The sequence below is a fragment of the Neodiprion virginianus genome, chromosome 3 (assembly GCF_021901495.1).
Source record: "Neodiprion virginianus isolate iyNeoVirg1 chromosome 3, iyNeoVirg1.1, whole genome shotgun sequence".
Lineage (NCBI taxonomy): Eukaryota > Metazoa > Arthropoda > Insecta > Hymenoptera > Diprionidae > Neodiprion > Neodiprion virginianus.
In genome coordinates this window covers 7,357,850-7,382,869 of record NC_060879.1, presented here as the reverse complement: position 1 = coordinate 7,382,869, position 25,020 = coordinate 7,357,850, and the positions used below count along the sequence as shown (strand labels likewise).

Here is a 25,020-nt window from a genome sequence, read left to right as displayed (position 1 = left end):
TTTAAACTACATCGCCAATTTCTCGCGGTTTACAGTTGAGACAACGAGAGCCGACGGCTGTAAGCCGGCTTCCATAACCGAAGCGGATATGGACAAATTATCGAGTATTGCTACTTTCTTTCCGATTGCAGGATAACAAGCTGGCGAAGATTGTTCAAAGTCAATTCTTTTATTGATATGTACATACATAAATTTATTTACAAGATTCGCTTCATTTCGTCGATCTGAATTTATCGTTAATTATAAGTAAATCTTTTTCTTTCTTTCACACATGCAATCCGTCTAATTATCGCAATTAGCAGCAGTCCGTAACGACACGTGGTCAGAAAAAGAATTCCGATTGCTGCTACAACACTGCACGTTGCTGTTGAATTCGGAACAAAAACACTGTTCATCACAGAGACACGTGTGTACCATCAACAGCCCTGTTAGTTACGGTATCCCTGCTTCAATGTTTCCGAAGTAATTCACGCGTTGGACACTCGAGGGGCTTGATCGATTCAAGCAAAGGTCACCTTGGCCGAAATCGAGATCGATAAACAGACAGCGATTAGTCCAGGAAAGGTTCGGCTGACTCCTCCGTGATGCATCGCCGCCGGATGTTCCTCTGCAACATAACGTTGGAAACATTTCTAGAAAGGTGAAAAGTCCGAAAGCTACGCCAAAGGTGTCAGGATGGATTGTGAGACCAATCCGGTTCACCGACCGAACACAAGACGTATAAATTTGGAAGGAAGGATTGTCGACACTCGTACCGTTGACAACGTGGACTCGTATGCTGTTGGGATTCGCGTTGCTCGGACCACAAGTGTAAGTCCCGGAGTCCGTGGCTACCGCCTTCTGGATCATTAATCGGCTAGAGGTGACGGGTCCTTTTTCGGTCACGAGGCTGACACCGCCGCGCGGAGAGTCGAAATTAATCTCCTGCGCATAAAGAACAGGAGTGACTTAAGGAATCGGGAACCATAAGGAGAGAACGAGGCGGTAAAAAACGTCTCGACGAGACGGACGGTTCGCGCAACTTGCGAATATTTTTTCGCTTTACTCGGAAAGCGCGTTGTTTGTAGATAGATATATAGGAAAAGGTGCACACCTTCCCTCGCGAAAAATCTCGGATACGGCAAGAGCCTAACCGTGAATTATTAGGCAGTTCTGGCACTTCCCAGAACCTTGGAAGCCCGGGTGAAACACTAGGCCATTACACTCTACAGCGATAAAGATATTCGGGTTGGATTTTCTCCTTATTTTTCATTCGAGAGAAAGGCTCTTCATTTATTGAATTTTCGCGGTGCCTCTTTCATCTCCCTCGTCGCTATGAATCGGGACGCGGTTATGGTCAAGTTTCGGGTCACGTAGTGCTTGAATTTGGCAGTGGATGAAGGACCTTTGTCAGCAACGGTGCTGCAGGGACTCGAGTTTCTCGCCACGGAAACGCACCCTTTAAAGGCTCAACTCACCACTGTGTTGTGACTCCAAGTCATCATCGGCGGTGGTTCCGGGGCAAATCGGACAAGGCAAGTCAGGTTGATGGTGCTACCTTTGTTGACGAACAGATCCGGAGCGCCGACGATTTCCGTTATAGGTTCTGCAACAGCAATTATTATCAAGCGTATCCGCGCAGCAGCACATGACACCCTGCAACTTCACATGGTCGAACCCCAATTTTGGACCCATCACACAGAGTGATTGATTCACCCCAATAACCAGCTGCACGAAAGTTCCAAGATTACTTTACTTCGCAAGACTGAAGAGCCAGGCCTATCGAAATGCTGCAAGGAGCTTGGCCTGACGGCCAATCTCCGAAAAATACTGAAATTTTCACTCAAGTTTAATACTACACTGTTCGATGAAGTTGAAGCTTAATTTTTTTGCTCTTTGCTTCGGTAAGACGACACTAATCGACTCGTTTCATTCAAGGAGACGCATGGACGAATTTGTGGAGAACTCAAGTCCAACTAAAAACAAAAAATACTAGTTCCATCAAACGGTCATTTTCATGCAATTTTCCATTTCTCATGACTAGAAACTTCTGACAAAGTAATGTATCAGAAATGGGCTCCGAATCAGCCTGTGATTAAAATGCATGTTCCAAAAGAGGATGTATGTACACGCATTGTTTTTCTCGATGTCAAAGAAAGGTCTATGAAGATTGAATCAAGAGTCTCGTCATTCCATTTTGATATTCAAGTTTCTCATTTATCAAACATTTGGACAATTGGATCTCTCCGTACGATATATCGGACTTTGACTTCTAGACTAGCTTCTAATTGACTATGACTAGTTCTATCCTGTCCGCAAATGCAAGCATAAGCCTTGCGAAGCATCATTGAAATTTCGACGAATGGATAAAGAATGGCGAGCACCGAGTTAACTGACGGTAACTCAGTAAAACGGAAGTAAATTCTTCAATTCAACCGTAATTTCATTCATGTTTAATTCATGAGCCTGTCTCTCAAACTCTAAGTGGCGGAACTTTTTCAATGTAGAAGTTCGATCATAAGATTACAGGTCGATCTTATGTCGTAAGGTACGCAAATTGGAGTCAGATGTCACGTCATTGTTCACCCACAGTCCGTCACCTCTCTCAATATTTCCGTCCGAATTGTCGCCACAGAGAAGATATCAGTGCCCTGTTCATCCGTTGTTCCAAAAGTCTGGCGTGTAGAAGAATGTCAAGGAAGCTTGAAAGCTTGGGGCTTGGAAGAACAGAGCAAGACAGCCGTTTGGCAAAAAAGGAGGTTTTTGCCCATACAGTGAGTGAATGACGTGGAAAAGCTGGAGTTCCAACTCACCAACGATGGTTAGATGGACCGGATGACCAATGGGCGGCGTAGTCGATATCTGGCACTCATAAACCCCGGAATCCTTTCGCTGAGGATACCGGATTCTGAGGGTCCACTCCTCCGAGTGGGGTGAGTGGAGAGCCTCGAATCGCTGGTCGCTTGTGTAGGTGTACCGACCGACGGTTAGAAGGTGGATGTCTCTGTGCCGCACCCAGGACACCTGGAAGACGAGAGTGATTGAGTGACGATCGGTCCCGATTCCTCGGCCTGCGTTGGTTGTTATGGTTGGCTAATTGCGCCGCGTTCCAAATTAACGAGCGGCTAGTCCTTCCACGCGGAGAGCTGGCGTGCAATTAAATAACGCGTACATGCAATCGTTGAAAAAAGCTCCGTAACTCGACGCTTGTGTGTGATTAAAACATGAGCATAAAGCAGCGTCGATGTCATCCGGGAACACGGAAAGCCGAGTCACAGGGAGTTTAAGGGTACTGTAATTTCGCATTTTAATTTGCCTTCGTCCCACTCGCAATTTTTTAGCATAATGCGTGGTTGAAAGTCCTCGTGAAAAAAAAAAAAAAAATTTACACTCCACTGGTACCTCATTTCTCGTGTTAGGAACGAAATATTTTGCATAACCCGTGTAAAAAAGTATCATCCAAATGTATCTCGAAGTCGATTTTCACGATGAACGGACTTGACTCGCAATGCGATCATCCTGATGAGACCTTTAATTATCTTGCTATTGTTATATCGAGGATGTTACGGTGATTATGTTTACGCATGAGTATAATTACGGTTTCACAGTCTGTACATTTGCGATGATGAGGTGGCGATTCGCCGAAGTAGTTCAAGGATGTTGACACCCGGCTCGATAAGCAAGCTTTGATCAACATGCGCGCAATAAGGGCAGCATGCTAAACAACTGAATAATAGCGGCGCCGTGTAATTAGGAAAGTAAACCTCCGGTGATATAATTAAGCTCCATCAATAACGCGACGTAACGCGTTGCAGTCATTCGTCCGTCATTGGCGACAATCGCGAACACGAGCCATGATACAGGACGCAGGGAAGGTTACGGGAAAATTTATCACCTCGAAAACCATTATCAAATTAGACACTCGAACTTGGGTCTTAGGGTTGCTGCGGGAAGACCTATGTAAGGCTTATCCAGAATCCGTTGCAATTCCGGCCTTAGACAGTGAGAAATTATCAGGCACCTTCGGTAATTCAACGAGGTTCCCACGTTATCGCACTTTATGGAATTATCGGAGGGGCCGCGTTCTCCGAAAACGGGTCACCCGAACCTTAACGAGTTTCGAAGATTTTCCACCGCTGTATCCTACGCTTACCCAACCAAAAAGAAACTCGATCTCGTTACGACGTCGCCACCGATTCACAACGGAAATTCGGTTAAGGATCTATTCGAGGTACGGTCAGGGCAAAAATACGTCGAAACAAAAACATGACAAAACCAGAGAGTTCAAAATATACAACCGAAGCTCGTGTAGTTGGATATAATTGAAAAGTTGTCCGTCATTAACCGAATTTGAAAACACTCGTGGTCAACAACTTCAGCAAAGTCACCATTATTCTACTATTTTTTCACGAATAAAAATCGATATGGTTGGTTTGATTTTTATGAAAAATAGCACATTCGATTAAAAGTTGAATTTTCTGCAAATCGTTTGAGGCAGATTTTTTTTTTTTTTGTTGAATTGATATAGTTTGTAGACGATAAAGTTACGATTCAACAAGAAACACGTCGTAATATTATCATTTAAAATCTAACCATGACATTTTGTGAGAAATTTATAAAATCGAACCACGATGAGTGATTTTTATCGGAATCAAACACGCAATGTCGGTTCTGCCGGTAAAGAAATTACTTGAAAAATGTGATTTCTTTGTCGATGTTCGCACAATTACAGATTTCTGTATTGAAAATTAAATCTTTTCAAAATTCACGAGGACTGTTTTAATTATCGACGTAACTATATCGGTTTCGTTGACGCGTTTGAAATTTTTCTTCGTTATTTTTTATCGGACTGTACGTACCGTTCGTTAATTAAAATAACGTAGCGATTTGAATTTAACGGTGTATTTTCAAGGAGCGTGAATATATACACGCGTATCAGTTTATCGGTTTCACGACTCATCAAGCCTCGCGAGTTTTCTTCTTTCCCGTACATTCCTTATCCTGGTATGAAGATTTCCTCGCTTGTGCCAACTAAGCCAGCCAAGTTCAGCTGTTATCTTTGGCATTAGCATTCGACGCAGAATAAATTAGTGTCATGGAGATCGAACTGATCCTCCTTGAATATTCTCAGCTTTCACGCAGTCCTTTTGTCAGAGACTCGACAAAGCTCCGCTGCCAGGATCCTCTCTCGATGCATGGACCATCTATACATATACATGTATACGCATTGCGTTGGTGAGTTTAGATGCCTACTCCACTTCGCTCAAGAAACCCATCAATCTTCTTGTGATATTATTTGGCCTAGTTGATGAGCACATTTATACCAAGCCTGCTATGAAGTCTGGTGAATAGAGTCTGATTCGCAGCCTAGTTCAAAATCAAAGGTCTTGCGAAATTTCGCGAAACGTAATATCGGTCAGCAATGAAACCTACATTTTTTCACCTCTAAGAAAAGAAGATAATCACTCGAAAACAAATAATATTTTTCGCAAGACTTCTTAATACTCGGTTCTCTTAGTTATTCAATGTAAAGAGGTATACTATGCTTATAACTTTCCGTAAGAATTCAGCATGTTCAGGGGTTTTGTTGCTAATTTCGATGAATCGTTATGCTACACTGCTTGCAATATTTTATATCAGACGCCATCAGTAACTGATCTAAGTAAATGCAACAAAGGTTAAACGATTGTTATAAAACGGGAATACGCAGGAACAGAAGTGATTTAGTTATGGTTTGAATTCGAATGGAATATATATCGAGAGGGATTTTATATTCACGAAGTATTTTTCACCAGGTTTTATTGTCCTCGGACCCCGGATGAATTATTGATCTGTGGATAAATACTTAACAGCTCGCGGAGGGTGAATATACATTATGTATGTAATACCGGCTTCAGGCCTGGACCATTATACATGCCGAAATATGACGACAGTAATTTTTTAAAACCATGCAGATACCGACAAGCGTCTTTGGCCGATAAATATACCTCACTCGGTACGAAATCCGATAGAGTTGAGAAAGTTGAGTGGAACTATTCGGTAAATTGTATGTTATAAGAATCTAAAAGTCTTTAGGTACGCGCTACTTGCTCGAGGCACTTTAGAACCTTGTTAAGCTAGCGAAAATTCAGAACTCCGTACAAAATTCAACGAAAATTGCCTGATTCTCAACGACTTCAAAGAAGTATCGTTATTGAATCATTTCTTGAACAGAAAAAGCGTATCGTTTGACCAATTTCAATGACCTTAAGTTTATTTTGTTCGTAAATGAATTGCATACAAATTTTCCGTCAAATTTACTATCAACGGAATTTCATCTGAACAGACGTACATGTGATTAGTGAATTTATCACAAACAGCGGACGGTGGACAAGTTAACTGAATATTAATTACAGAATACTTTGAGGTGTCTAATGATGTTGAGATCAAGTATTTTTTGAGGATTCACTCCCGAAGAAAATAGTAATTAGTACCGGTTCATCAAAAGTGGTCAAACGAAGCACTGACCGTATTTGAGAAATGATGTAACATTCAGGTGATCTTGCCTTACGTGCATCAATTATACAGTTGTAATTGAAATTCACGACGGCTTTCATTTTAAAAATTTTTTTTTCATTTTTGGTGGTTTCGGTTTGAGTGGATATTGTTCTAGTCAGACTCAACTCGATTAACTTCAGTTGTATCGTTAAATTTTTTGGCCCATCAGCTGTTTAACACATCCCTGAAGGATGAATTCGAAATGTTCAGGGTCTCAAACAGGCCAAGTTTAAATCGAACACCCCGTATGGATAGCTGCATGAAGTATTCGAAGCTCTGCTGCAGCTAAACGGCCAATAACTTGCTCTGCAGGAATAAGTCCAACTTATCGGTAAATGGAAAATTGTCGAGATTCGAATAGTGCAATACACATCAAAGTAAATTGCATAGTGACTAGTAAAGTGGTTCTGCAATTGCTCGCTAATTCTCTCCGCAAATGATACCTGACAATTTTTTCTATCGCGCAATATTTCAGACGAAGCTTTCCAATTAGTGCGTAAACATGAATTCGAACATGATTGTCTCTGTGCTCGAAACTGTCGTAATATCGTACACTGACAATGAGAGAAAATGGTGAAACTTGGAAGACTGAGTGCCGACTGCGCATGCGCGAGGTTCGATGGATTTTTACGCACGCTGGCCACTACAAGATTCAACTGTCAAACGCGGCTTACAGAAGTTAGGTTAGGTGGTGCAAATTCTTTCGGTTTGAGTAAACTGAGAGAAATTTTTAGCTCCGGTTACCGGTCAGTCCTTGACTATTTTCACTTTTTACTAGAATCGAAAAATATAGTTGCAGGTACAAAATGAAAATTAGTTTTCTAGCTGTTACCGGAAAGTCTGGTATCCGTTACTATTCTTTCTCATTACGATCACTCTTACTATATTTTCTTTCAACTGTTGCGAAAATTTAATGATTGTGCAACAATAAATTCACGTTAAAGCTTTATTTAACTAAAAAATTACAGTAAACCTCACAAACTGATTTTGCGTTGCATTTACCAAAAAAGGATCGACGATAGCGCCAAATGGTTACGCGTACCTCGTTATTCGTAATTCCAACAATATTCAAACAATTTTTTTAACGATACCTGTTTTACTGAATTTTTCTACTTACTATGACAAATCAAATTTTTCTCAGTGTAGATCTTGAACAGTCGACGTAGTGATTCGGAAAGTCTTGGCAAGCCTTTTTTGACAACTAACTGATGGTTGATTACTGCCACGCGTCGTCATAAGGATATAATTTCAATCGAACAGTTGACGCACGCGGTTAAATTTCACATTTTACACCCGATTTCTAATAAGTTGGCACTCCTGCCTTGTAGATGAAATATTACGTCTCCACGAATATCTTGCCGACCAACAGAGTTCAATTTTTTTTTTTTTTTCGCATATGGCGTCGGTCCCTCAGCCCGATATATTTTGCCGTTCACTCCCGTTATACGTGGGTGAAAATTCACGGTGGCGAAACGGCGCCGAGCACTTGTGCTGTGTCTGAAAAGTGGGGGAAGAGCCGCAGGTGTTTAAATGTTGCAGAAACACGTAACGGCAAGGCTTCCTCGCATATTTTACTGCAGAGACTTGTCGCCACGTGTTGTTTTTTTTTATATTTTTTTTTACCTCTTCTATTTTTTTTTGCACCCTATTTTTCCATACTTCTTTTTCATCGCGACAAATTTATGTGCTGACTTTTTCTGGCGACGAAATTCCTTACGTTTGACTGCTGAGAAAACGGTGGGTAGGTGATTTTTTTCTCATTGGTTCGTTTTTCTTTTTTTTTTTTTTACATGTATGTGTTCGCTGTAGTTTAATCTTTGAGTCTGCATAGTACATCGATATTTCAGAATTCTCGTTTACACAATTTATATATGTATGTATAGTATGTATAACGGTAGGGTAGGTCTTTATTCAGGGCTCTGATGAATTTTTTATCATCCGCCCTCCAAATCGGCTCGAAATAATTCAAAAACAATTTCCTAATTTTTTTAGATTTTTATCCCAATTCTAACCCCTGTCTGTAAGAGGGTGGATTTCCTCATTAAAAATAAACGTGTTTCGGTTATATTCTCAGTATAAATTTTAATGTAAGATTAACAGCTTTCAAACAATCTGTAACTATCAGATTTTCATGGATATTGATGCTGCTATGTGATAAAAAATTGACATCATCATACCGAATTTAACTTCACGTGTGCGTTAGTATCGGATGTCACGTGAACTCCTATAATGCTAATCGAAGATTTACAGGTGATTAGGTTTGAATAATATCGATTGTGATAAAAAAGAATAACGAATATATTCGACAAGTATAAAGTGCGATGGGTAAATTTTTTATATAAAGTTTGGACTGTCGAATTGTTACATGAGTGGATTGATATGCTTGAAATAATTCGTGGAATCCACGCGCTTGCTCGATTGGAGGTGGACAACCGAATTTTGAAATTGAAGAAAAGCTTGGGAGAGGCAAAATTGTGGGAAAAGGTGAAGAAAAGCCAGAACAAGGGTCGTAAATTTTCAGGACCTGGACGCAGTGGGAAAAAATGCAGCTAGTTACTTGGAAGGTTGAGAATGGTGGGAAAGATGAGAAACTGAAGCACCTAGCGAAAGTTGGTAAAAACCAGCAGATGCGTGGCTATAAATTATCTTTTTAACCTAGCGAGGGTTTTGCGACGCAACAATCCAGACGAATTGCACAACCGCTAAGTGGAAAAAAATTCAAATTCAAGGGATGTGCAATTTCTCTAGATTGCGTGGCATGGTGATGTGAAGTTTTTGACAGATGGAAACACCAATGCCCAACAAAATCTTAGATTTATAGATTTTTCGGAAATTATTATTCTTACAATAAAATAGGCACTTAGAATATAACAAGACAAGTTTATTTTAAATGGAGAAATCCACCTTCTGACAGGCAGGAATTAGAGTTGAGATAAAAATTTGAAAAAATTAGAGAAACGATTTTAAATTACTTGCGATCGATTTTGGGGGTGAATGATAAAAAATTCGTCCAAGCCTTGAATAAAGACTACCATAGTGTACAGTGTTTCTTTCGGAGAAACTGGAAAATTCTCTCTGAATATATTCTTCAGAATGGAGGTGTCACCTTACCGTTCGATTGCCCAAATTCTTGACCTTGCAGATCAAGTGAACAGTCTTTCCAACCAGTCCGGTGAAGTTAGAATTCATCGATGTGTCAAAGTAAGGACCCGTCCCAGGCGTCGGCCATTCCTCGAGAAAATCCGTCCGAAAGTTTCGTAATCCGATCACGGTTCCACCTGGAAAGAGAAGTAAGGTTACATCCTTATTTGAGAAATAAATCAGTTGTCTTTTGTCTGGCTTCCGGTTCTTGTGATGTGCGCATTGTAAATAAATTCAAATCTAACTTCGCTCTGTTTGATTCGAGTTCTAGTTTGAAGGATACACGTGTATAATGGGTTCGATTAAACGAAGAGATTCTCATGGGTTGCACTGAAAACTCATGTCTACTTCTAAATACGTGTTAAGAATTGCCACCGTTCCTATGACATTGTGAAAATGTGTAGATTCATGATATTCTTCACCATTGATTTATCGATTTGTTCGTTCCCCAACCGAAATTATGACATGATTATAGTTATATTGGACTGATGTTTTATCTAGCGAATTTCTTCACGGTATCAAATTTCATTGGAGGTTTTTAATGTTTTCCTGCGATCCCCGATTGGAACAGTAAATTGCATTGGCGTCCCGCTCTGTTCATCATCACCACAAAAGCAATCGGAAAGAAGTAAAATGAAATAGCTGGTATAATGGTCCGATATTCAAAACTCACAACAGAAGAGCGTCCATCTTTTATAACAAACTTCTGAATTCTCCGTTGACATCGACTGAAACCTAATGGAAATCAATTTCTACGGTATTGCTACAGCTTCTGATGTAGCAGACCTCCCGTTGTTCGCAAATTCTTATTGCAGCAACGTTCGTAAATAATATTTCCATATTTTGTCAGAGATGTGCGTTTTTGGTGGTCATCAACTAAAAGGTTCTCACTATAATTCAGTAGCTAAAATGAAAAAAAATGTTCAATACCATAATCAACTCTGATCGATACTCAGAAGCCAGTTTTAGCACAAAGAAAAGAAATATTACTAAATCATTCCAAAACAAAATTATTCGGTACTTGTGATGATGCTTAAACGACTCTTCCTCGAGTGATAATAAAACTCACAATCGATGTATTCTAATCTAGGGTAATTCAACAGTGTAACGTATGTACACTTGGGGACAATGAATCTAAGACGGCTAATTTTTTACACCAGACAGTTATGTTGGCAACACAGAGAAATCTACAGCGCCACAGTCGGCAGAGCGCGAAACTAACTCAATCTCAATAAACATAACATAACCCATGAACGTCGAATCTAACCTTAGAATACGTGTCAATCGAACAAGTCATTATTCCCGCGGTATTTTAAGGTTAGATTCGACGGTCACGGGTTATGTTATGTTTATTGAGATTCGTTTAGTTTCGCTTTCGGCCGAATATGGCGCTGCAGGTTTCTCTGTGTTGCCAACACAACTGTCTGTTGTAAAAAATTAACCGTCTCAGATTCATTCTCCCCAAGTGTACACGCGAGTAAAGTCGGTTCTGAACTCCCTAGTTTTAGCGGATCAGAAATGAGGTTGGCTACTGCAGCACCTAACCAATCGCAGCAGCGCATCGATCAGGTGCTGCGTGTGTTATTCGATAGGCGTTAGTTAGCCGGCCGCCAGTGCTGCCAACTTTACTTCTGACCCGCTAAAATCAGGGGGGTTCGAATCGAGTTCACTCAGATGTACAGACTGCACCTCGTTACATTAGTCTTACAGAAATCGATGAGATATTGTAGAATATTACGTTCACCTATGAATAAACCCAACAAAGAATATGTTGCGTAAAATTGTCGCTGCAAAGTTTTCGATATCTGATTTACCAATGACGCGAGTCCAGAGTTTCTGAAAAAATGTTCAAATTTGTAATCGTAATATTTGGCGAAGTCAAGGAATATCCTTTCTTTGCTCACGCGAAGCGTATGACGTTAAGATTGATTCGAAATCAGTCTATTAGTCAGGAACGCGAGGAAAATCACCGCGATCCATTAGTGTGACAAGAATTATTTCAGTCCTGTCGACAATGCCGCCGGCGTTTTGGAACCCTTGTGCAGGGTCATTGGCGAGGGATGGCTACGCGGTATATATACGAGTATATGATATAAAATACGTTTATACTGCATAGCGGCGACTCACCGCAGTTTTGAAAGGGACAGGAAGGCGGTGTTTGGATGTCAACGATTTTGTTAAAGCGATAGACCTGAAACTCGTTCCATTTCCGTCGGGATTACAATCGAACCCATCGCCCTCTCAGGGTATTATACCGAGTGATCCGTAACTTGATACCTTAACTATTTCCTCGCGCAAAAAAGTAAATATTCTGAACGAAGTGAATTCCTAACGACTGCACGGCCCGTCGTCTGATAAAATTTAATGCGCACGCGCTGAATTCCGATGGCGAATGAACGTAACCTCAAAAATTTTTACAATTGTCGCTGGAAGTTGTGTTCAATTCATAACTGTCATAATGTTTCAGTTTCAGGTGTGTATTTAATTTTAGCAGAAGACGGGTCGTGCAGTCGTTAGGAAATCACTCTGTTTGTCTATGTATGTATACGTATATACATGTATGTATTATACGTTCAGATCGTCAATATCTCGTGATTAAAACAAGAGACGAAGTTTGATTGGGGTCATTGGATAAAATATCGGCCGCAGAACACACACGAGACTCACTCATGATCCAAAAAGTCACAGAACCTCCATAAGGAAAAAAATAGTATACCAGACTGGGAGATTCAGAAAAATTGGGTTAGTTTTTTTCCTCGAATAATGCTAATAATAGCGGATTGGAAGACAAACTATTTTTCACAGTTTTAACACGAAACTGCGATCAAATGTTTCGTCATATTCATAACTCGGATACTTTTCATCTTTCACAGAACGCGTTATTGTATTTTAAAGACAGTTTCGCATCGTTGAAGAGCACTTTTTGTAACTGTTACACTCAACGTGCATTAAATCGATATTTCTTTACATCGCGTTACATTTTATACTACCGAGTGCATACACGTGTGGGTATAAATGTTTTAAGACGGAACCGCGAACACATGGAAAGCATAATGCCCGATGTTTGCGCAGTATGTTCGCCTTATGTCGTTTCCTTGGCATCATATTTGCTCGCAGCCTCATGTCGGGTTTTATAACGCGAAACAACCGTATCATACACGAAATAAAACTAACAGTAAAATGCTCTCGTGTTATACGGCAATTGTGTTTGGAATATTATTTCCCGTTTTTTTCTTCTTCAAGTTTTTAAGATAACTTCGTTCCTCTATTACCGGATAGAACGAATAAATCAACATTCAATGTACACTGAGAGAAATTTTTAGTTCCGGTTACCGCTCAGTCCTTGACTATTTCCACTTTTTACTAGAATCGAAAAATATAGTTCTAGGTACAAAATGAAGATTAGTTTTGTAGCTGTTAACGGAAAGTCTAGTATCCGTTACTATTCTTTCTCATTACGATCACTGTTGCTATATTTTTTTGCAACTGTTGCGAAAATTTAATGCTTGTCCAACAAGAAATTGACGTTAAAGCCTTGTTCAGCTGAAAAAGTACTGTAGACCGAACTGATTTTGCGTTGCAATTACCAAAAAAAAGATCGACAGTAGCGCAAAATGGTTACGCGTACCTCGTTTTTCGTAATTCCAACTATATTCCAACAGTTTTTTTTTGATAATGTGGTCGACATATTTTAGAAATCAAATAAATCAAGCGAAATTTATTTCCTGAGTCAGAAACTGTGTCTTTTTTGTCGCTTTGGCTTTCTATGTATAATTTTTCTCGGTATCTAATTTCGTACGCGATTAATTTATCATCACATATTCTCTCGCTTTAGGATTCTCTTCGAAATTCCCTTCTTTAGTACCTATTATATTTTTATTAGCATTTCTGTAACTACAGTCGGTATGCTCAAGATTATATTTTTCTTCGATGTCAATCATTGAAGGGATTTCACTTGATTCTCGTGAATATGTTCACTTTTTATTTAAAATCCTCGCGTGAGCTTGGCTATACCGATTTTTTATACAAGCTTTTTTTGACGAGTCTTATGCCTCTTTGATAGTGCGCGAATCAAGAGTCTGTATAGGTATACCTGCTATATTATTGTGTGCTTTGACGAAGGTAATTTTGTGCTCGCCAAACCTCATCACTGCATATCTGCCTCTCATAGAGTAAACCGAACCGCTATCACCTGAGCTTGCAGACTTCGTGACGTATAATCATAGCGATAGTATAATCATTCAGGTTTTAAAAATCGCCAAGGCCATACATATACTTTCAATTTATTTGATACATTTCTAAGCTTTCTGGCGAACAGTAATAATATTACACGCAATGAAGAGTGAAAAATATTTTTAAAATTGTCCAATTCACTCGGTCCCAATTTAAATCAAAAAAGATTGCCTTTCCCTAGGAGATGGACTTCTTATGGGGTTTTAAAAAATATCATAGAATTTTGAGAATTGCGATGACTAACTTTTACGGAAATTACATCGGTGTACAGAAATTTTTTACATAGTTCCCGGAATATTTATGGGATTTTAGCAATTTTTTACGGGGTTCAAAAAATTACCGTAAAAGTGAATCAGGAATTTTTAGCTGAGATATAAGAATTCTATGTGCTTCGACAAATTTTCTGCGGATACGATTCTTGGCGAACGAGTTTTATGGGGATTTTTTATGAACAGAGTCTTATAAAAGGTAAAAACAACAAAGACAAACTGTATCTGATATCAATTGAAAAAATAGTGAACAAAGATTTGAAAGTTACTTTTAAAAACCACTAAAAATATAAAAACTAAAGTATAAAAGAACAATGCCAGCTTTTTTATTCACTCTGTGTTGAAAAAAGGGGTGATTTGAAATTGATGTCAAGATTATACGTTGATTAGGCTTAATGCTACGCAATTTAAGTATTCTGCAGCAAGCAAATTTCAAAGTTTGCTATCAACGACGAGAGAGCGTCCATTTAATACAATCGCTTCGCTCTAACTACACCAAGCTGTGAGAGGTCAGTGCTCAAAAATCCTGACTCTGATCTGATTATGCTTCAAAAGTTTAATAAACTGCTGCAATAGCGCCGTGTTATCAGAAAATTGACTCAAAGAAACTCAGCATTTCGAAAGTCTTCGTCCTGAATATAAAAAAAAAATTGACAAAATCGATTCTTTTAAACAAACGTTTGAAATAAAATTACAAATGTCCTTATTTGATTTGTAGAAGCGAGATTCAAATCTGGTTGTAAAGTGCCTAAGGCTTTTTATTTTTTGTATTTTCCGTACCAGCCTGGGCTAACAATGATTGAGTAGAAGAGTTAATTATTAGCAATTTCTTAGAGACGTTAATCGAGGCCGCAGGAAAAATTAAAATCGTTGTTCCAGGCTGAAAATGACTTCAGAAATCTATTAACCTGTTTACTTTAAAATGAAAACGTTGACTCGGAATGCTTTTATTAAAAGGAACAATTTTTGAACGATTTTCAGATGTTTTGGAAATATTTCAGAAATCGAATTTCTTTCACAATTTAAGAATAATCCCGTAAAATAAATATCAGCAATTGATTTCTCAGAAAAATTTTACCCCTATTTCAGATACTTCAAAATTATTCAATATGGCGAGAAATATCTCGAGAAAATCGTGAAAAACGAAAATCAAGATTGTAAACTATAGCGTGCAAGAAAAGGCGAATGGCTTAAAAGACATTTGTAATATCAATTCTCTGTGAAAAAGGAAAACTTAAACTTCGGCAAAATGAGGGGATGTTTCGGTTTTCTTTTAAAGTTACTGCAATAATACTGAGAATTGATAGCGATAGTCCAATTTATTATAGAAAAAAGTATCCGTTTCAAAAATTGTGGTAACGTCATTGTAAAGAGAAAAAAAAGCGTTAATTTATCTTCCGTTAACCTTTGAATGAATAAAGAGTTTTCTGAAATGGAAGAGCCGGTAACGTCGAATTAATACACTTTCCTAGATGGCTATCTTTTACATTTAGCATTTCAACTTTTCTCGTAAGATTACTCATATTCCGGTACTTTCCACTGCATAGCTGTTTGCTGTAAGCAAAGTTTATACAATAGTATAAACCACACGACGAAGTATAGTTACGATCGTATATATTTCGCCTCATCAAATATGTCGACGATATTACAATATATATGTACAGTAGAGTGTTTCGGATAAAAATAATTTACGATTTTCCACCGTGGCACCGCCTAGAAAGTTTGTTAGGATTAAAACAAAGATTCTGTAACAAGATAACGTTCTATGTATTGTGGAAGATCACATCTGTTTTTTTTTTCAATTTGTCAAGAAACACGTTGTAGCATTTCAGTTATTATTCCTTACCTGACGTTTACATTCAACCCAAAGTTCACAATCCATAACACAACAAAACATCATCCGGGAGTCTTATTCTCGTAAATTCAAACTTCATATGAAATTATAAATTTTATGGGATTAAATTAATAATACCAATCTTGATATATTACAAGCAAGGCTTTTCATTGCTACGTAAATTGATATTACGATCGATGTAAGCAATAAAAGAAAAAGAAAAAAAAAAGAATCTTCATCACATCTTGTAAGTTTTAAAAAAATGTACGAATGTGAAAAATAAACTGAGCGCGATCTTCCACGTAAGGTAAAAAGCTCATCTTTTGACAAAACCTTTCTTTCAACCTAAGTAAACTTTTTCGGGGTTGCCGTGGTGGGAAATCGCGGATTATTTTTTTCTAAAACACCGTAATGTGCAATCAACCGTGAAATGTACGCACATGCAATTGGAAACGGAAGTTGTGATCGTTCCTTAAAAACGTCCTACCCCGAATTATAATTTTACACAACCACCCATCCCTCTTCACGGGGTAAAAAATCTATATGCAAGCTCCTCGCAAGCACGCGATCCGGTTTACGTATACGTATATCGATATACGTGTAAAAGCATCGGCTATACTCATGCTAGAAATGCATCTATAACGATCAGCCAGTGGCGGAAGTTTTCCCGGTTTAGCCGTCAGCCCTGGGCTGTTTAAACCCCAAGTTTTGAAAGCTGAGAAGCGAGAATAGCTAAGGATACATAACGCTCTGCATGTGCATCGACAACGTTTCTTTTCAGTTACCTTTCGATCAGCTTCGATGATGAAATATTCACGATAGTTGCGGGCATTTGACTTATTTCTGGTTATCGTGATGAAAAATGTCGTTTTCTTGTCGGTAATATTTTTAAAAGAATTTAAACTTCTTGGATGGAGTGAAATTTTATCGAGGAGATTGGTTGACCACAATTTATACCGTTTATTCATTTTATTACCGGATAGGTGTTCGTTGAGTATTTATCAAGATCTCTTTGATAATGAAAAAAAGAAAATAGGAAGATTACAGAATTATAAATGAAAACTTTGTGAAGGTCGATGTTTTATTTAGAAATGCATTGAAATTGTTTGAAATTCAGAAAATTCGTTTTTCACTTTCACTCAAGTGGTTCATTTTTGGTTCAGAACACTAAATCCGACAAAGTCGCTGAAACAGATTTTCTATTTCTCAATAGTCGGGTTAATATTACCATTTGTTGATAATAATCAATATCGGTACGATCCTGTAAAATTTGTTAATATTCATAGATGTCAATACGACGAGAAAAAAATGAAAACACATATTCAGTGAATTCGTATCACGAAAAATTGTTATTCGAAAGAAATCAGCCCATCATAGAGTACAATGGAACAAATTTATTAAATTTCCGACCATTTAGAAACAATTTTAAATAAAGAATCGATGTCTAAGCTTTTAGTTATAATTCCACTACTTCGTGCCTTCGAATTTTTTTAATGATATTTTCTTAGTTTAAAAATACAATGTAATTTTCCTGTCAAATTTAGTGTCGACAAAAGCGTTTGCCAAAAGTTTTTCGAGTTTCAGTAACTAAATTTTCACTGCATGAAAATTCATTCTTAGAACTCGATCGATTGTCCATGTAATCTGTAAACTGTACAGTCATTACATTATATGGTTGAAAAAAAAAAAAAAAATACAAAGTTGATTCTTTCCCAAATTTGATCTGACAATTAAGTAGTTTTCAATCAAATCAGGTTGAATGTAACATGTTTGAGTAATTGTGTGTCAATAAGGTAAAACTCAAATCGAAGTTTAGGAAATGAAAGATGGATAATTAGGAAAAATATTCATCATGCGGGCGTAAGTGTGAATTGTTCGGTAAAATTTTACGAATATTTTCCGTGTGTAAATAGACAACAATATCTGGTTCATAATCGTACCGTTGACATTCTAATTGCAACAGTGGAATTTACCTTCTCGCGTGCAGGTTGTCAGGGACATTTATTTTAATTGAGAATGGGTCAGGCAAACGAGAATTAAACCTACAATTAAACAATATACTTAAACGTTCAAAGCGCCGGAATACAGACAGCGGTAAAAACCAAAGCCTGCAATTTGGCGGTTGTCAGAGATTTTGGTATTGGTATAAATGAATTAAAATTTCGGTTAATTCCTCGTCACAGACATTCGGATGAAACGTCGTGCAGGCGTAAGAGGAAAAACCATTCGGCGTTACTTTGTATATAATAACTGTTGAAAGCCTTCGGTAAACCAATTAGGGATAAGATCTGACTGTGATTTACTCAGCGAATGACATACGCTTCTATAAATCGGAAACCAATCGACCGAATGACGAAAATCACCGCAAACTGTATTTGGTGAAAATTCTGAACACCACGTACTCGCTTATAAATCGATAAAATTTAACGAGCTGTCCAACAGGCACGATTAAAAAAACACTGTAATTAGAAAAGCGGTGAACATATTTCACGCTCGTATTTCCACGCTGCAGAGAGCAAACTTTCCTCGTAATTTCACGTGTAACCGATGTGTACGCGTACACGTGTAAAACACCTCAGCGAATGTTAACGATACCGTTCCCTTAATTAACCCGTTATTGCATGGGGTAAAACAATATCACGGAAAACTGTGCGAGGAATATGATTTCGCGTGGTGAGAAATATTTTATTTACATTCTAATGCGACGTGAATTTTCTTTTGAAAGTCAAACCTACGTAGTTGAAACTGTTTTAATGAATAATAATAACCAATATTTTTGACAATCGTGCACGGAGAGAAAAAAACGGCTCGAAGTTGATTAATATCGTGATTAAATGTTTCTTCAATTTGAAAATATGTCGTTTGAGTTGAGGAAAACGTAGCACGGAACGATGATTCGTGTTGTAAAGTGAAAGCAGATTTATTCGAATTAATAAGAAAGTCTTGTTGCAATATTTGGTGACCATATTTAGTAAATTCGGTCATTGTTTTATTTTCTGTGTAATCAAACTGTTAATAGTCCTCATCGAATCGAGCATATCTAAGAACGAGAATGAAAAAATCGTCTCCCAAAACAATTGCCTCGAAGATGAGTAAGAATGTGCGATTTATTGCAATTATTGTATCGAATTATCGCGAATTCTTTAAAATTTTTTTTGCAATTTTACAAATCCCACCGCATTCTAAAGTAGAAATTTGTAAGATTGCATAATACTAACTAGTGTAAAAATCGGCTAATATTTTTTAATAATCATCGGATGCTCGGAGTTTATCAGCTGTGTAACGGAAGCTCAGCTTTCTTGTTAATCCCACGGTGTCCGCGTTATCGATCGCCGGACATTTTAATCCTTTAAGTTGTACAACCGCTGTGGCATCGGAGTTTTCACCCGTAAATAAAACAACGTCGACGTCCTCGAAAAGGTTATGAAATTTTTCAGAAATCTCACAACGAGTTATCAACGGGGAATCCGACTCGACGAGATGTTGAGAACACGGGTCATCTTCAACTGCTTTTGAGCTTCTTTGTTCCGTGAAATGAAGCTTATGTACGCGTCAACGGTTCCAGTCGAGGTTCGCGTTTTTCCCCTTTCTCTCCGTGTTCGGAGTACAACAAAAAGCGAAAAGAAAAAGTTGTGCGATAAAGTTTGGCTCTTCGTACCGTGAGAAGAGCGTCTCATTGTTCTTCGCTAATTGATACTTTCCCTTAAAGATTAATTGAACTTTAAATTAATCCACGAACATCAAAACCCAAGAACCCGGGTTCACGTTCGTTATATCGAATTCGACTCGGGTGAAAATGTTATTTTATCAAATCATTAGATAACTTATTTTTTTCAAACAATTCACACTCCGCTAATTCGATTATTGTCTCCGTTTAAGCTCAGGCTGGAACGATTTAAAATTCACCTTTGCAACGAACGACGTGTCAAAATGAACACCCCCTGACCTCGCGCACCGTTACGTTGAACCTAATCGAGCATTTTAAAGAGGGCGAGCGAGTTCGCACACGAGGAAAGGTCGCCAAAAGCCCTGCCGACTACACCTGAATCTCATTACCACAATTTTATGAACAACTGCCGCCTGAAACTCACGTTTGCTGGCTTTTTCATCAGGCAGGCAACGTTTTCGAGGCGTTCATTTTGTCTTGTATATAAATTATATCTACAATTATTAGACTGGTACAAAAATATTGACTAATTTTTTTTTTTTCTTTTTCTTCAAATTTGACTCTGAAATACTTTCGAGGGGGTGGAAAAAGATGCCTGTCAAAAGCGGAGCTTTTTGATATTGATATTTAGAGGTCACTCATCGTGGATTTCTATTTTCCATTTAAATGACATGGGAATTTTTTTTTTGTTTTTAGAATTTTGTAACTCACAAACCAATAAACAGATCCAAGCGAATCATACATATTTTTATAGGAAATTGAAATTTTTCGATAAATTGACTCCCTCCAAAGTTATTCAAGCTCAAACTTAAATTTATATTAAAGTCAACTATTTCTTTTCAGTTTAGGCAAAATATTAAAACTTATTACTACTAAATATCATCAAATTTTTCTTAAAGATTCTATAGCTTGTGAGTTTCTATGAGGATTGAAGTCGGTTAACAAGTTTTAACTCGTAAAGCTCTACTTTAAATGATAAATAACTCCACTGAAATCAATCCTACTTTCAATGGTAAATTTCTTTTCAAACGTAGTTTAAAATTTTCCGTTTCATATCTCGAAAAAAAAAAAAAAAATTATCTAAAATTGCATTAAAATTGGTTTGTGAGCTACAAAATTCTAGAAAAAAAAAAAAAAATCCTTTGCTACTGAAATGGAAAATAGAAATCCGTGATGAGTGCCCTCTGAATATTAATATTAAAAGCTTCGCTTTTGACAGGCATCTTTTTTCACCCCCTCTAAAGTATTTCAGAGAGGATTTTGAAAAAAAAAAAGAAATGGTCGATTTTTTTGAACCAGTTTACTAATTACGTAATAAAGCTTATAAATTTCGCCAATTTTTCCCGCAGTTTTTTTTTTTTTCTGCTTTTTCGTCGAAAACATTATTAGGGCAACTTCATTCTTCTCACAGATGCACGCATACAACGTATTTTACCTGCAGTACAACATTGAGAGTTTAATATTACGTTCAGTTTTTGCCGTGTCCAATTTTCTCTTAATCGTCGTTATAGATATAAACATAATGATACAGCATCGGCACAATGTGCTTCTTTGTCAAGTGTTGCAAATGGCCGCGTGGAGCAGGTGGGAGATATTGCGAAAAATATACTGTTATATTTGTCGAAGGGGAAATTTGCTGACGGTTTTCTCATCCCTTGGAAATTCCAACAGTTATGCTCATCTTCATGATTGCGTCTATCTGCTTGAATAAGAATATTTAATTACTGCCCGTAAAAAGTGCTACAATTAAAACTAATTCGCTATTCACAAAACCAATGGTAGAATTTAAATCATTTATTTATCGGATATAACCAATGCGATCAGAATTATCACAGAATGAGTGACAATCGAAAGATCGATTTGCCGAATATTCCGGAATCTTCTAAATAAATTTAAGTCAATTTAAATCTCCTCGTAGTTTTACTGTACGCGTTCCGATAGTTGAGCACACCATTCTACTGCAGGTGTATTATTATTGTCTTACTTAAATATTTGCTGAAAGTTATTCTCATACATTCCGAGATGAAATGTTCAACAAAAATTTTCCTCTAAAACAGAAACTTTTGATGCGGGGGGAACTCCTGTTCGCTGAGTTTCCCCTAAATTAGTTCTACAGTTGTTGAGCTTCGCGGATAAGAAATAGCAAACTACTCCAGTTTCCTTCATTTTTTATTCGCATTTCTTCTACCTCTTTGAAATCGTCAATTTATTCGTCACTCCCTCGACCCATTCCATATTTAAACATAAACGGCAGGCAGCAGAAAAACGTAGAAGCATTAAAATTTCACGCAGAACCGGCGAGTACTTACAGAGCTTTGTACTGTCAGTGAAAAGGAGACTTTTTATCTTTTTTTTTTTTTGAAGACTCAGATTTTTCGTTCTTTCACGTCGATTCTCCTCGGCTACCTTCCATAAAATTCAATACCGAATGCACGATGCATATTTACAACCAGGATTTATGAGAAATACGATGCGACGGTTGGATGAAAGTGCGGCGTACAATATATAAGAATTTGAAATACATCTTCTGATAAGCTTGCCGAGACACAAGAAACCGGCTCCGTAACTGCTTGTCATAGAAATGAAAGTATTCCCCCCTATTTCATAGCACGCGTGTGAATATTCGACGAAACGTGAGAACCGATAAGGATGCATATTGAAATAGCAGTGGAGACTGAAAGCTCGTTTCGTTGAAATGAAAGTGGCGTATATAATTCGATAACTCTCGAATACTTGAAGAGAAGAAATTCATACGTGTGACAATTTTCAGGGTTATTTATCGTCCCTCATTTATTGCCGAGTCCGGGACGTCAAGCGTTATAACGTTTTTAATGAAAAAAAGTTTACTGCCGATGAGGGTCAAGGCCGTAAAGGAAGAGATGAGAAAAGTTGTCGCTGGTTGAAATAATTTTTCAATCCATTTTGATGGCAAGGGACAGACATCCTCCCCTACCTGTAGTGGTACAGAATGTAATCTTTTTCGATTTTCTCTCCCTTTCCTGTCCTTCCGTCCCTCTTCTTTTACTTCTTTCATTTTTCCCCCTTTCATTGGCATAACATGTATATAGCGAAGGACCGAAAGTGTAAGCTTTACGACTCACCAAAAGAAAACATAAAAAAGATGAGCGTAGGAAGAGAAGTTGACATCGCTACCGAAGGGGGGCGAAATTTCTTCACATACTGTCACTATCTTGTACACATGATTTCAATCCCCGTTTATCCTCTCGGCTAATCATCACCCTAGCATCGATAATCCTTCACGACACATCGTGCTTACCGCACCCACACACGCGCGATTTTTCTCACCCTCGATTTTGTGCCCGGAGAAATTTTCAACACCTTCTCAAGTTTCCCCACTCCATCGACACTGCGAATTACACATTTCGCCGATCCGAGATACCCGAGATCGTGCTGTTTGGCTTAGAATTTCGATAAAGCTCTGAGCTTTTCAGGAAATTTCCATCAAACGTAAATCACCGACGACCAGTTCACGTGTTCGGGGAACTCAGAATCATGGCTAAACACTTCTCGTCACAATCCATCGAATACACCTGGTAACAAAACATCGTGTCAAACGGTGTCAATGTAAAGCTCGCGGTACGATTTCGGAGCCTTCGATAGGAGAAAGCACTCGTCGGTAAGGGATGACGGGGGAAGAAAAAAAAAAAAGAAAATCGGTACGACCAAGAAAAAGATGTAATGTTTCACTGAGTATCACTCGATTTTCATGATACGCAAAAGCTTTGCCGATAAACAAATTGACCGAGTAACCGTTTGCTGCATCCGCCGCACTGCCGTCGGATCGTTATCGGCCTGCTTTCGGAGCTGCGGCCGGCGAGCTTCTTAGGCTGGTTCGGAAAAGTGAATTCCGGGGGACGATTCGAGCCGGGGGATGAAAATATCGCGGGCATCCGCCGAGGCGGCGGAGTGTTTCGAACGAAGATCCTCCCGCGTCAAAGATAGCCGAGGGACTACATTGCGCGAGCGCCACTCCCTCGCCGAGCACGCAGCCGCTCCGAGAGCCACGCCACGTTTCTGTGAGGGTGAGGGTGAGGGTGTGGATGTGTAAACATTTGTGCGGAGTCGCCGTAGGCGGAGGTTCCGCACCCCTTCGGCCGCCCGGCCGCGAAAGCTCAAATTCGAGTTTGGGCAGCAACGATTTTACACGGTCTCCGACCTTGATGTCCCATCTGAAAAAAACTCGAACAAAAAATAACCCATGATCAAAATTTGACAAAATATTCGACTACGTTTCATTGAATATGATAAATTGATTGTTTTTTTTTTTTTTTTTTTTTTTATAAACTCAATTCAATTTCAAATGTGTAATTTTTATGCGGGTTATTCTAGAGAGGTTTACTTTTGTCATGGGTTATTTTCGAGTGGCTTATTTTCGTCATGCGTTATTTTTTTTTTATGGGTTATTTCTGTCCTGGGTTATTTTTGAGTAGGTTATTTTTGTTATGGGTAAATTCTGTCGTGAATTATTTTTGAGCGGGTTATTTTTGTGTCGATTAATTCCGTCATGGGTTACTTTTGAGTGGGATATTTCTGTCATGAATTATTTTTGAGTGGGTTAGTTTTGCGTGAATTACTTCTGTCACGGGTTACTTTGAAGTAGGTTATTTTTGAGTTGGTTGTTTGTTTGTGCGTTACTTTTGTTTGGGTTATCATTTCTGGGGCTTTTCGTCCTAGTACTGATTCACCGATTGAGTGTCGCGACTTTACATCGACATGCGGATGTAAAGGGATCGAGCCTCGTAATATTCGCCCGGAGGATATCGGATTCGAAAGAATTGCTGGGTGATGAGACGGCTATCGATCGGGGTGGATCAATTCGACTGATAACGTTCGGGAGGATTGTCGAATCCGGGGCTGAACGCTGTTGCGAAAAGCGCGAAATTTATCGAACGTTTCATAACACGCGAGTTGTGAAACTTACAGGAGTTCCAAGACGCTCATAAATGCAACTCAGCACAAAAATAAAAAAAAAAATAAAAAAAAACCGACAAAATGAGACAATGTTACATAGTTTCGAGACTGGAAACTGATGTTAACAGGAACTTGGCAAAAAAAAGGTACTTGAAAAAATTCAAGATTACATCCGACACAGAAGATATCAAATTTAATTAGCTATGCAAACCTCAGAGAAAGCTTAGGCCTTGCAGAGTAATTTTCATAGTTGAAATCTAATTACGCGAGAAGATGCCAGTTTTGTAACACCGATTAGACAGGTTTCAGTCAGCAAAATCAATTCAGGTCTAATAACGTCGTGCAAATGACGAATAATTGATTACCAAAAACTTTAAAAAGCTTGTTCCAAGTTCTGAGAATTTGAAAATATATCCGCGTTGATTTTT

General features: G+C 38.3%; 1 protein-coding gene across 1 annotated transcript; it reads right to left on the bottom strand.

Annotated features, from left to right (window-relative positions):
- Positions 1-153: 153 nt before the first annotated feature.
- LOC124300612 (zwei Ig domain protein zig-8-like) lies at positions 154-23,623 on the bottom strand. The gene is made up of 6 exons (XM_046754896.1): positions 22,762-23,623; positions 9,628-9,794; positions 2,793-3,003; positions 1,458-1,585; positions 756-924; positions 154-607 (listed from the first exon to the last, which is right to left on the bottom strand). Exons 1-6 carry the CDS (start codon positions 22,805-22,807, stop codon positions 501-503), a joined length of 828 nt encoding a protein of 275 aa, XP_046610852.1. The 5' UTR covers positions 22,808-23,623; the 3' UTR covers positions 154-500.
- Between the last annotated feature and the right edge of the window lie 1,397 nt (positions 23,624-25,020).